The sequence below is a fragment of the Phyllostomus hastatus genome, unplaced genomic scaffold, assembly GCF_019186645.2.
Source record: "Phyllostomus hastatus isolate PE091 unplaced genomic scaffold, TTU_PhHast_1.1 phas_scaffold_78, whole genome shotgun sequence".
NCBI lineage: Eukaryota > Metazoa > Chordata > Mammalia > Chiroptera > Phyllostomidae > Phyllostomus > Phyllostomus hastatus.
The window spans coordinates 899,046-911,968 of record NW_025334041.1 but is presented as its reverse complement, the minus strand read 5'-3'; the positions used below and the strand labels follow the sequence as shown (position 1 = coordinate 911,968).

At 60.9% G+C, this 12,923-nt stretch overlaps 1 protein-coding gene across 4 annotated transcripts; it reads right to left on the bottom strand.

The window, feature by feature from the left end:
• Positions 1-1,224: 1,224 nt before the first annotated feature.
• Positions 1,225-10,019, bottom strand: CUNH7orf57 (chromosome unknown C7orf57 homolog). Of its 4 annotated transcripts, none has more exons than XM_045827524.1 (8): positions 9,671-10,019; positions 9,252-9,424; positions 6,550-6,735; positions 5,168-5,294; positions 4,654-4,810; positions 2,863-2,960; positions 2,241-2,455; positions 1,225-1,339 (listed from the first exon to the last, which is right to left on the bottom strand). In XM_045827524.1, exons 2-8 carry the CDS (start codon positions 9,304-9,306, stop codon positions 1,293-1,295), a joined length of 885 nt encoding a protein of 294 aa, XP_045683480.1. In that variant the 5' UTR covers positions 9,307-9,424; positions 9,671-10,019; the 3' UTR covers positions 1,225-1,292. The 4 variants fall into 4 exon arrangements, with proteins under 4 accessions (XP_045683480.1, XP_045683479.1, XP_045683477.1 ...); XM_045827523.1 differs by having other exon boundaries at positions 2,241-2,407; positions 4,654-4,741; positions 9,671-10,017; XM_045827521.1 differs by having other exon boundaries at positions 4,654-4,741; positions 9,671-10,012.
• Positions 10,020-12,923: the final 2,904 nt, after the last annotated feature.

Here is a 12,923-nt window from a genome sequence, read left to right as displayed (position 1 = left end):
GGGGAGCCTGGGCAGCCAGCACCTGGGCGAGTGCAAACAAGGGCCTCGTGTTCCACCGGCGACCGCCCCTGCGCCAGGTGCAGGCAGGATCCCCGCGGAAGGATTTCCCAGGGCGGCGCCCAGGGCACGTGCGTCACGAGGCGGACAGGTACCGCGCACAGTCTGGGAAACCGGGGCGGGAAGGACACGGGTCCCTACCCCACAGGCGTCTCGTACTCTAATAACCTGATAAAGGGCTGGCGTGGGTGTGGCTGGTTCCCGAGGACCTTCTTTAGGGCCGGGACATCTGAGAACGAGGCGGGATCCAGTGGGAGGCAGGGAGCGGGGGGAGGGGAGAAAAGAGGAAGAAACAGACTTCTGCTCCAGAGCTACATTCTCTTTATTCAGCCCGCGCAGCCAGTCCCCGCGCCGGCGTCTGCCTGATGGAACAAAACAGACTCGTGGCCCCCCAAGTATCTCATCTGAAAAACTAGCTTAAAGCTCCTAAGCTCCAGGTGAGCCCTAAGTTTACTCTGGAAAAGGGGCTCAACTATCCGTGACCTTGGCTGGCATTCTGGCAATCCTCCACCAGAACATTATTATTTTACTAACGAATTAAATGTACAAAATATAAAACTACATTGCAATGCTGACTGCCTACAAACGGTAACAAAATTTATAAAAGAAAATGTGGTCTGACTAAAGAATTAAGTATTAAAGTTAAACATATTTTTACTTTGAGTAAAATAAAAATATAATAAAGTTCTCATATTATGGATTCCAGTTTATTAAAAAAATAGCAAAAAATTAAAACTAGCAAATGCTCCAGTGGCTTTACACTAAGTGTTTAAAACTTCAAGAGCTAATTAATCTTTTTCTTAATGTAAACTAGGTCACAATATTCTGGAACTGATTTATTTTTTAACAGAGAAATAATTTCTGTGAGACTGCAGGACCAAATCACGAGACAGCCTGTGAGTTTTCCCTAGTTGAAGTCTGGAGAGCAGACCGCTGCAAGAACGCCCCCACCAGCGATGCGTGCGCAGGAGGCGACGTCAGCTGGCCACGGGGAGGACCCTGCGGCGACACCCCAGGGCGGCGAGGCACGGCGCCCCAGAGGCCACCTACCTAACGCCCCGGAGAAATGCAAGAAGCAAGACCCAAGCCTGGCCCGTCTACGCCACGGTGACATCAAACCTGCTCTAAGACAACGTGTTTCATAAGAATCTATATTCACAACAAATAAGCCGCGGCGGCGCCGTCAGGCCGCCGTCAGCCGTGGGCACGGGGCCCCACGGGCGGCTGCGTCTGGGTCACTGGAGCTCGGCCGGCGTCGACGTGGGCGGAGAGGCCGCGGCACCTGCAACGCAGAGCGTGGGCGTGAGCTGACAGGGATGAGACAGGCGGAGACGACATCCGTGCAGAAGGTAGGAAACTTGGCCGTCCGTTTTAAATAAAGGAAAACCCACGTTTCTGGATGTGGGCGTGGCGCTGGGTGGGGAAGGGCCGGCGGAGCCCCCACACCAAACCCCGCAGGAAGCCGTAGGGGAGAGGAGACGGCCGCCTACCCCGGCCGTGACCCGAGACGCGAAGCCTCCGGAGGGAATCCGAGTTGCTTCCGAGCACGCGGTCCGTAATCCCTGGAGCTGTGGGCAGAGCGCGCGGTGCCCGCCCGGCCTGGAGACGGGCGCGGCCGAAAACGGGGCCAATTCTACCCGTGGCTGCGGCCGTCAAAAATAAAATCGATACGGTCTTTGAACGTCTAACTGCAGGGAAACTTCTGGACTACTCAGAGCCGAAGGGCAGCGTGTAAGCAGCACGGACAGGGGAGGACTGTGAAGTCTGGGCCGTGAGTTCTCTCCAGAGGACTGGGGGCTGCTGAGGGAGCGACCCCAAAGGGACCCGCTGCTCAGCTCACGAAGCTGAGTGACGCCGGCCAGAAACTCGGGGGGCCGGGAGACTGCAAGGAATATTATTTTCTATGCTATTTGCTCGGTATACCAAACCAAGTATCAATATTTTTGGCAAACAAAGAGGGAATGTGAGGCCATAGAAATCACGACGTTTGCTATTCATCTGAATAAAGAGGGAAAAAAGCAAAACACACGTCACCGCTGTGGGTCTGTCACTCAGTGCCACCGCAGGTTTCGGACAAGGTTCTTAGAAGGCACGTGAGGAGCCGCACAATCAGACGAGAGAAACCGGCCGCCAACGCAATGGCCAGAGGCCCCAGGGCACGTGGCTGGCTGGGTGCGCCTCACCTGCAGCCTCCACAGAGGCTTCCGGAAGCTCCGGGTCCGGGAGCTGCTCCGAGTCCTGCCCCTCGAGGTCCCTCGAGGGCTGAGCCGCCGGGGACGCGCTGGACGTCTGCGGGGGGCTCCTGTCCGCCTCGGCTCGCTGCTGTAACCACTCGTCCTTATACCCATTGCTGATGAGTTTGGAAAAGTTTGTGGGTGAACTGAGTTTTTGCCCCGGCCTCAAAAGGAGAAAAATTAACGACAAGCTTGAGTACAACAGTCAACAGGACTCTAGGGGGTTCTCGGCAAGCACGCTGACAATAAACTGGAGGCTCGCTGCTCCTCACGACAGCGAGATGTATCTCTCCCTCCCCCTCTCCCTGTCTCCCCGGGGAATCAGACAACCAGCCACACCTGTTCCTGCACAGACTGGGCTACGCAGTGAGGGACGGCTCCTTCGGAGGGGAAAGGCTACAGCAGGCCGGCAGACGGGGGGACGTCGTGACGTCAGCGTCACGGTGCCCAGCACACGGTCGGACGCCGATGTGGGCACAGCACGTTGTCGCCTCGCGGTCACCGCGGCCCCTGGGACCAACGGCCACACCCCAGCAAACCCGACGGCAGTGAGTGCGGCCGGAGCACTTACATGGGAGGGAAGGAGAGTCTACTTCTCGCCAGGTCTTTGGGGCCCAGCGGGGTCCCTGCTTTGCTGGGGTTCTTGGAGTTAATGGCTGGGAGCCTCACCTGCAAGAAGAAACACACACCCGGGTCAGTGCAAAGCGCTCGGCCCCTCGGACCCCCCGTGAAGGGAGACGTGAAGGGAGATGGCGGCTCGCGGCTGGCAGCGGAAGTCGCACACGCAGGACAGTCGCACGCACCGCCCAGCAGCGTGGCGGGTCCCTGCCGGCACCCCGGGGACGGAGACCGCCGGCAGTTCTCGGCACTGCTGGGTTCGAGCCAAGATGCACCCACTCGGGAAGGAAACAGGGAGCAGCTCACAGTGCGAGACTCTGAGGGGGGCCGGGCCTCAGGGCTCCGAGAGGACGGGGTGCCACCCTCGGAGGGGCAGCCCCTGGCTGGGCTCGAGCCATCGGGTGGGAACCAGCGTGGGCATGGCATGAGAGACCTTCCCGTAGTCACCCTGGAAGGCAGGCTCGCGTGCCGTCCAGCCACCGGGGAGAGAGAGGTGGCCCGCCCACCCGTCCACCCTGCCCCAGCACAAACCCCGATCCTGCCCGAGAAATCCAGGGGGCGCAGCCGAGAAAAGTGGGGAAGGGGACTGGCATGGAGGTGACTCGGAGGGGAGGGGAGGCGGAGGGCCAGGTGGAGAGTGGAGGTGGGCTAGAGGGGAGGCCAGGACGCCCCGCGCTGAGGGCGGCCGAGGACCAAGAGGGTGGGGCTGGTGTTCAGAACCAGAATGAGGGGCCCCGTGAGGGGCAGGGGGCGGGGCGTTATGAGGAAGGTGACCCCCAAAGGGAAAGCCGGGCCTCGCTGGGCAGAGGGACGGGTGCCGGAGCGGTGGGGGGTGGGGCAGCTGGGAAACTATGGGTCACAGCCACAGGGCCGAGTCTGCGGCCGGGGGGTGAGGCCGAGATCTCACCGAGGTCAGACTGTCTCCAAAGTCAGAACCCCTGTCCCTCCCAAGACGCTGCTACGAGAAGGAAAGGACCGGCCGTGGGCGGTGGGGGCGGGGGGAGGACGAGGACAGGCCCAGCACCCGCCGGGGGAGGGCGTCTTCGGAACACACAGGGAGCAGCTCTCCCGTCTCCATCCGCCGCACAGGGAGGGCGGGCTCCGTCGAACAGCGGGCAGGGGAGCGGGGCAGGTGCTGCCCTGACAAGATATTCTGGGGGAAAGCGCTGGAAAGACGTCCAAGGCCCCGTCAGTCCCGGGAAACGTGCATTTAAACCGCAGCGGGGAGGCGCCCCCTGGAATGGCGCAGACCCCGACAAGGTCAAGGGCATGAGGGGGTGGGGCACCAGCCTGCCCTGCACTGTGGGGAGGGGGCCGGGTCCACGGGGCGGTCACTGTGGACACACGGGCAGCTTCTCCTGAAGGTGAACACGCGAGGTCCTCGTCCACCCGATGAAGCCAGTGGCCACCGACGCTCACGCCGCCCCCTGCCCGGCTTGGAGGTGGCTTCAGGGGTCATCATCGCCCAGGGGAGGAAGACGCCGAGGCCCCGGCGCCCCGGGGATGGCGGCCAGGCCAGGAGCACCCTGACTTCCGAAGAGGGGGCTCTAGTGGCTGAAATCTGACCCTGGTCACCCGAGGTCGGGCCAGCCTCTCGCCTTCCAGTAACGCAGACAGATGTCAGGTTCGGAACCCGGCTGAAGTCACGCACAACGACAGCCACGCCACCGCTAGCCCCACCGCGCTGCCCCGGGAGCCTCACGCACGGGGGCCGCCACGCCCTCTATCGGGGCGCGCGCGTCACCTTTTTCTTCTTCGTTTCCAGCTCCTCCGCCTCCCGCTGCCAGACGGTCTTCACGTCGAAGTCGAACGGCCCCCTCCTGGATTCGTAGCTGCTGGCGGCCAGACGGGGGTTAGACTCTTCGCGGACCACGCAATTGGGCACACAGGCAGCTAGCCCCCTGAGGACCCCAGGGGGACCTGCACTCGGTTTCGGGGGGCTGCCTGACCTCCCCCGCCTCCTGACGCCTCCCCCTCGCCCTCTGCGTCTAGCCTCCTCCCTCCAGCTCCGCCCCCCTCATTCCCCGCCCCCCGCCCGCTCCCTCCCCCCGCCCACCTTCAGGCGGCAAAGGCCACCCCTTCTCCTCTCCCCGCCTGCAGCGCCCCCTCCAGGTCCTGCGAGGGAACACACCGCCCCTCCCCAAGGCCTGCTTCCCAGAATCCAGAGGCCACGCCCGAACTTGCGGGCACTTTAGCAAATCGATTGCACTCTCCTTTCCTGCACAGGTGGACAGCAGGGCGGCGCCTCAGCTACTCACTGCCTCTGGCCGGCCGTGGGCGGCTTGCTGTGGTGGATGTACCAGTCTGGCAAGGAGTAGGCCGCCGGGGAGCCCTTCCTGGTGCCGCTGCCGGACGCCATCCCCGGCGCCAAGTGCATCAGCAGGTCTCCAAACCAAAGAGAGGCACCATGAGCGGTCTCGCCCGCCCGGGGCCGTGGTGTGACTAGCAGGCAGGCCACCCTTTACAAAGGACACTGTGACATCTCCTGGGGCCGCCTCTGGGCTCCGGAGCCACAGGAATCAGCACGCACACCTGCTGAGGAGGGACACCCCCCACCCCACCCCGGTCCTGAGCTGGCATCTGTGCACGCCAGCACCCACCCATGTGCTGGTTCGCTGCTCCAGGCTGGTGTGCGGGAGCAGGACTCCTGAGCTCTCCAGGGCTGCAGGCTGCCTGCCCTCTCAGCCGGTGCCATGCCGCCCTTGCCACCTGGGTCAGTCTGACTGCACTCCTTGGCCACCGTGTGGCCGTGCCTGACCCCACTATCTCCACCGCCACCTCCCTCCCCTCTCTGTCTGCATCTCTCTGTGTCCGGTCTGTCCCCCATCAGCATTGTCCCTGCCATTGCTGGAAACCAGCACTGACACACTCCCCAGTCTAATCTCAGATCTTCATGCCATTTGCCGGCTGCCCCCCGTGGTCCTTTCACCGCTGGCTGGGGTGGGGAGGCCCGCTCTCGGAGCTGTGCCGGCCTGGGTCCCGCGGTCTGCCGGCCGCACTAGCACTGCAGCCCTGACAGTCCCGTTCCGACTCTCATCCCGGCACAACCGTCCCGGGGCTGGCGCGGCCAGAAAAAAGGGGTTGGCGCCTCTCAGTGCCACCTGTGACTGGGGCCAGTGGGGGGATATTTTAGACGGTCCTCCTCAACCTGACCAGTGATTTTGATGCACGAAACCGGGCGGTACTGTCTCCGGGAAACCACAGGGTCGCTGCTGAAGCGCTCCTACGGTGTGGGGCAGGTAAAACCTGGAAATGCGCGGGACCGGATCGGGGCAGTGAGAGCAAACCACGGGGCTCCATACTGCGCAGGCTGGCCCGGGGGCCATCGAACCGCAAGGATGGACCCTGCCCGTGAGTGGCTTCCTGCCGGTCCGCTGGTGCAACGTGACTCACTCAGGGTGCGCCCCAGCAAAGGCGTCCCTTGGGAGGGCAGCCCTCTGGGGCCGGCTCTGCGGACTCGGCCTGTGCAGTCCAACTTCTCACCAATGGTGCAGGTCCCCGAGGGGCACGCACACCCAGCGCACCCCCGGGCCTCCTCTCCAGGGGCCTGGGCGAACCCCTGCTTTCTGCACTGACACTGTCACAGGACAAAGGGCCCCATCACTGACCGCACGGAGACCCGGGGCGCCGGGGCACTCACCGGGGTGGCCGCCTTGCTTGGCCAGCTTCACGTACTCGGAGTCGGTCTCCTTGACCCAGTACCTCCGCGAGCCCAGCGTGCGCCCGCCGGGCGGGTCCCGAAACGCACTGAGGCCGGGAATCTGGGACACAGGAGGGGCGTCCACAGCCTTCTCAGACCGCCGCACGGGAAGGTGGTAGTACCAGTCTAGGAAGGGAGGGGCCGAGGTCAAGTTTCTCCAGTGAAGTTCAGGTTGGCTCAGCCCGGTGCCTGGAAGAGGCCTATGCCAGAGAGGGCCTCCTCGTCCGGGGCACACGGGATGGGAGACACCCACCGCCCAGGACACACGTGCCTAGGGTGCTCTCTGGACAACGTGGACCCTTGAGTCACGGGCCTGGGAGGGAAGCAGCTCGCCTCGCCCCTACAGTGGGGAGGACTTAAGAGAAAAGACGGGGCTCCCCCTGGCGAGAAGACTTCAGCCTCCTGACCCAGGGCTACACACAGCACCCGCTCTGCCCGGGGCCCAGGCTGCTGGTCCTCCCTGCAGGTTTGGGCCCTGCCTGCTCCACTGCTGTGTGAACCCGTTCCCTAAAGCCGGCCTCTCTCTCTCTTTCCTTCTCTCTCTCTCTCTTTCTCTCCCCCCTCCTCCTCTCCCTCTCTCTCCTTCCCTCTCTCTCTCTCTCCTCTCTCTCTCCTCTCTCTCTCTCTGCTTCTCTCTCTCTCCCTTGCTCCCTCCCTCTCTCTCCCTCTCTCTCTCTCCTTCCCTCTCTCTCTCTCTCTCCATCTCTCTCTCTCTCTCTCTGCCTCTCTCTCTCTCTCTCTCTCTCTCTCCCTCTCTCTCTCTCTCTCTCTCTCTCTCTCTCTCTCTCTCTCTCTCTCATATACCCCCACCTCCTGCTGGTTCTGTCACTCTGCAGAACCCTGCCTGATACAGAGGCACACAGGAAAATCGCACCACGTTGACCAATTTACACAAGCACACAGGGACCTCACGAACACGAAGTAATCTTCCCCTAAACCCAAAGCATAGACATCCAGCTTCCACTTAGAACTAAAGCTGGGTCCACTGCCTACAAGTGAATGTTTAACACAGCCAGTCTCGTACGTATCTGGAGGACAGTCACTAGCTGAGTCAACAGTATCGTTTTGAAAAGGAAGGGGGGAAAGCCCCCAGAAAACAGGTGAGGAACTGTGCGGAAGCTCACAGAGAGTCACACTGAGGAGGAAGAGTCCAGCAGCTTCATACTGTGCTCCTGCTCAGCAAACAGCGTCTCCCGTGGAGGGAAGTCTCTCCCTCCCTGCCCTGTTTTCCTCCCCGTGTTTTGGTGACTAATTAATCCACCGAGAATGCCACGTCGTCTTCCCTCTCGTTACTGGGAGCCTCTGGTCCGCCATCTGTGTCCACACGCAGAGTTGCTCAGAGGGCCGGGGCCCCAGGCGGTGGGAGCCACTGTCACCGCCCCCCCCACACCCCCCGCCACACACACACACACACACACACAGAGCCAAAGGGGACAAGAACTGTCTTGTAGTTTCTGTCACCCAAAGAGGATCAGCGCTCGCGTGGCCCAGATCACGGACTCTGTAGCAATCAGGAGACAGCTGAGAGGACAGCCCGAGGCCCCGCCCCTCGCAGCTCCCCGGTCTCTAAGCACAGAGCAGCCTGGGCCGGCCACACACCACAGGGGCCCCCAGGGCCCCGGCCAGCCCTCCCTCGGAGACCAGGGGCTGCAGCCTGGGCAGAGGAGCCCTGCAAGGGGTGCCACCTCTGGCCGCATCCTCCAACTCTGTGCCTTGGTTTCCTCATCTGTAAACCGGGTTCATAGTGCCTCGCCATGCCATGTGGAGGTTGAATGTTCATGCATGAAAGTGCTTAGAACAGCGCTCCGCCCTACAGAGGAGGCCGCTCACTGAGTGCGGAGGGGTCGCACACAGGCTGAGAGCTCCCAGCAGAGAAGGGAAGGCTGCCACGCTTCCCGTCCCCCGCCTCCCCGCGGTGTCCCCAGCAGTGCTCGCACTCAGAGCTCCGGGCCGGGCTCACACGAGATCCGTGAGGGCCACGCCGAGTGCCACCTCTGAGCGACCACCCCAGGGCTGCGGAGGGCCCGCCGGCCCCACCCCGCCTTTTCCCGCCAGCTCCTGGATCCCGCCTCCGCCTCCTCTCGCCAGCCCTTCCCAGGACGGGTGCGACCGAAACAGAGCCCAGAACAGCCCACGGCCCCAGGCCTGCCTCCCACCCCGCCGCCCAGCCTCCAATCCTGCTGAGTGAGAAGCCACGCGCACCCAACCCACGCAGAACCTGCTCTCCGCGCCCAGGCACTCCCAGCGGGGGCCTAGTGCACGGGGGGGGGGGGGGTCTAGATCCAGAGCAGGAGCAGGCAATCCACCAGGGACAGACACCCGTGCACCCGAAGAAGGGAGAAAACCAGTCCCCGCTCCGGGAAGGAGCTGTGACGGCCATGGAGTGAGGCTGGCCAGGGACACCTTCAACTGCCATGGCCCCCAGCAGCCGAGGCAGCTGCAGTAGCTTGGTTCTCTTTTTCTAAAATAGAGAGAAGGGAAAAGGGACTCACCCGCCCCACCCCCATGTTCCCCTTTAAGCCTTGCTTTGACACTAGAGCCCCTTTCTTTGAGGAGGCGCCACGCGTGCTTTCCCCTCACACCCGCCCCCGGGGATGCAGGGTGCGGAGCTGTCCCACAGCAGGAGCTGGCCGGTCACTCACCGCACGGAGCATGGCGGCTGGCGGCGCCCTGCAGCTCCTTGCTCGGGTTCCTCATGCCAGAGACGCGCTGGGCCGGGTTCACAGCGAGCCGGGGAAGCGGGGAAGCGCGCCGGGGCTGAGCTGCAGGGACCGCGTCGGCGCCCCTGCTCTGTCCGTCGTCGGTCTGCCTCCACCTGGCAGGGAGTCAGGCGTGTCATCACCGAGGAAGGGCGGGCACGTCCAAACCGGTTTACAGGCGGGACACACACAGCAGGTGCACAGCACACCGTGTATACCAGCAGGGCCACGCCGCGCTGGAAACACAGATGGACAGCGCCACGCGGGTACACAGCGGAGGATAACCGGTCCCGAGGTCCCTGGTCCCGGGTGACAGGTGGCCCCCTCCCCGCCCACACCCCCTGGCCGCCCGCCCCGCTCACCGGCTCGCCGAGGAAGGTCTCCGTGGGTGCCTTCCGCTGCGCCTGAGGCCAAAGTCTGCACCCCCGCGGGCGCGGGGACCAATCCCGAACTCCCAGCGCGGCGCGGAACCACAACAACTCTCGTCGCCTGGGCAACCGCCGAGTGGCCAACCAGCGAGCGCAGCTGGAGCGCAGCAGCCAATCAGGGAAGCCTGTCGGGCCGCAGCAGACCAATCAGGGCCAGGTGCGGAGCGCGGGCTCTACTAGTCAACCGCCTGCGACCCAGCGGAGTCCTGGTGTCCCCCTGCCTGTCCCGCCACCCCGCGTTTCTTCTCCAAAGAGGTCCGGGAAAACTCCCGTTTACGTAATGCATTTAAAAAAGAGGAGGCAAAAGTGAGTACCCGGGGAAACTCAGCAAACAGACATTTCTGCCGCGCGTCTCAGGAGTAAAATTATCTGATAAATGTCCCTTCTGGCATCTTGCTTTTTCAAGATTATTTCTGGTAGGTGGGTTGAGACACGAGTAAAAAGCCTTTGTCGCTGGCCGCGTAGCTCAGTCGATTGGAGCGTCGCCAGGCACGACAAAAGGTGGCGGGTTCAATCTCCCCATCAGGGGTACACACCTGGGTTGTGGCTTCCGTCCGTCCGGGTGTGTAGGGGAGACCATCGATCAGTGTTTCTCTGTCTGTCTCTCTTCCTCTCTCTCTAAAAGTAATAAACATATCCTGGGGTGAGGGTTTAGGAAAAAAAAACGTACACTTTAGAAAAAAAACCTCTGGCCCTGTTTCTGTGGGTCAGTGCTCAGTGTCCCAGCCTGCACTTCAGTGCCGACCTCTGGCCAGGCTGCACCTGGGGACCCCGCAGTCAGGGATTCGTGGCACGGATCCTGCTCCCCAAATTGGACGTCATCTCTGCCCACTGCTGCTAGATGCCACCCGGATGCAACAGCCCAGGCAATTCTGTCACCCAGAGAGCTCCACGCCTCCCTGGCCACCGAGTGAAGACCCGTCGCTGACCTGGCGCGGGTCAGACAAGGGGAGCTGCAGCCCAGAGGCGTTGGGGAAATCCCGTTCCAGGGACCAGGGCAACAGGAAGGAGCTCTGGTCTTTTCTTGTTGGAAAAAACAAAAACAAAAACGTGTTTTTAAGGCAACACCTTGTAATGGCGGTCACTGGGCAGCTGTGGTTAGGCGAGGCGTCACTTTCACTACAGAAGGGAAGACTGGGAGGTCTGGCGGAAGCACGACTGGAGGGTAGCTGGGGGGCGGACTCGCCCTCACTCTGGGGTCCTCCCAGCTCCCGGGGAGAACTGAGATGGCTTTCAGGGTCATCAGCTGGCCCTCGTGCGGGTGGTCAGGACTTCACATTGCAATGCCAGCTGCTCGTCCCACTGCAGGCCACCGTCGCCCGGAATGTCAGAGCTTTCCTTGCATGACCCCCAGCACTGTCCATGGGGTGGGAGGTGTGGTGACACCAAGAAAAGGTCGTTTTTGGAAGTAGTTGATGACAGCCACTAGAGCCACATGACCGAAGTGCATGTCTCTCTGTGTCTCTGAGCGGGTTTTAGTGTCAGAGGGCGGAACCTACCCACGGCGGCAGCGCCCCTCACGCATTACAGCCGGGGTTCAAGTGGCAATGGAGAGTGAACTTGCCTGAGAAGAAAATTTTGACTTTTGGGGTATCATTGCAACTACAGATTTTGCAGGTGCCAGTCACATTAGAATGTAGGCAATCTGTCTAGAGCGACCACAGCTCAGTATCTTTGTTCTCTGCACTTTGTCCCTGCGGCCTTTCTGTCACACCAGGATCTCAGCGTTCAGAAGCGTCCCACGCCTCCTCGAGAATGATCTCACACTATACGCATTTTTTTCAGTTTTATTTGTAGGTGTTTAGATAAAATATTAACCTCATAAATGGAAATATCTTATATTCCTATGTGATATCGAGATATTTATATATAATTCATGCATATCTTATTATTATACGTAGATACCTTTTTTTTCTTCAAAGATTTTATGTATTTATTTTTAGACAGGGGAAGGGAAGGAGAAAGAGAGAGAAACAGCAATGTGTGGTTGCCTCTCCTGCGCCCCCTGCTGGGGACCTGGCCCGCAACCCAGGCATGTGCCCTGACCGGGAATCAAACCAGCGACCCTTTGGTTCACAGCCTAGCACTCAGTCCACCGAGCCACACCAGCCAGGGCTGTACATAGATATCTTATAGGTATCTTATATATTGTGTACACATCTCCTGTTCATGACTATTTTGAGAAGAAAAAAAAAACATGTATTTGAGTAAATTCCCAGTTTTCAAAGCCCTTGCCCGACCTGCCAGCCTGCCCTCTCTGCTTTGCCCTGTGGCTGACTGGTTCCCGTCGCCCCAGGACACACGTCACGTGCTGCTCTGCTCCCCTTTTGTGCATTCCAGCCCCCACAGCTAAGGGGCTGTCCCCCCCCCCGGGGGCCGCCTGCTCCCTCTCTCGACTGCCCACCACACTCTGCAGACCGGACTTCCACAACCCGAGGGACGTCCTTCCGTCCAAACGTGGTGGTTTCTGTCTGACGCTCATCGAAACTGACGGACAGGCACACTCCAGCCTTTTGACAAACGTTGATGTTCCAATGATTAGGTGGCAGTTTGGGTGTGCAGCATCGTCGGGGAAACAAGAAAAACCGCCTCTGTGGGGGCAGGGGGCCCAGGATCCCCTTAGGTCCCCATCAGCTCCTTCTCCAGGCGCCCTGAGAAGTCGGGGAGCCATGGGGAGCCAGGCCCCACGGAGGGGCGGGAGTGGGCGTGGAAGCAGGAAGTCCCCTCGTCCCCACAGAATCAGCCTGCCATCTGACACCCTAGCCCGCGGGGGAGCCAGGACACACAGAAGCCCGAGACTCACCAGGAAACAGCTGATGTCGATGGCACGTAATGAAATGCCCGATTTTATTAACAATACAACTCCAGACAGACTTTATTGCTGAACAAGTAGTTTGAAAGGGTTTTAACATAAGTACACGGCACATAAATACATTTTTAAATAATATTGATTGAAGAAAAGAAATCTTCAAGCAAAACAGAAATGACACAGGTGCCCCTCGTACCCACCCTGAGCAGGGACTGAACCGGCAACCTTCTGGCGCACCGGGCCGCACTCCCAGCCGCCGAGCCGCCCGGCCAGGGCCCAAGACATATTTTTAAAGGGAAAGCATGATGCAGAGCATGGTTTATAGTGCGGTGCCCTTTACTTTAAACAATGCAAAGAGGTGCGTACATGTGCGTGCAC

What these genes read in the sequence shown, in the direction of transcription:
- CUNH7orf57 (XM_045827524.1), bottom strand. Translation starts at nt 9,306, where the DNA reads ATGAGGAACCCGAGCAAGGAGCTGCAGGGCGCCGCCAGCCGCCATGCT. An exon ending in TGGAAACGAAGAAGAAAAAG is followed by an intron (nt 2,961 to 4,653) that starts GTGACGCGCGCG and finishes TTCTTCTTGCAG; the next exon opens with GTGAGGCTCCCAGCCATTAA. An exon ending in AGACTCTCCTTCCCTCCCAT is followed by an intron (nt 2,456 to 2,862) that starts GTAAGTGCTCCG and finishes TCTCCTTTTGAG; the next exon opens with GCCGGGGCAAAAACTCAGTT.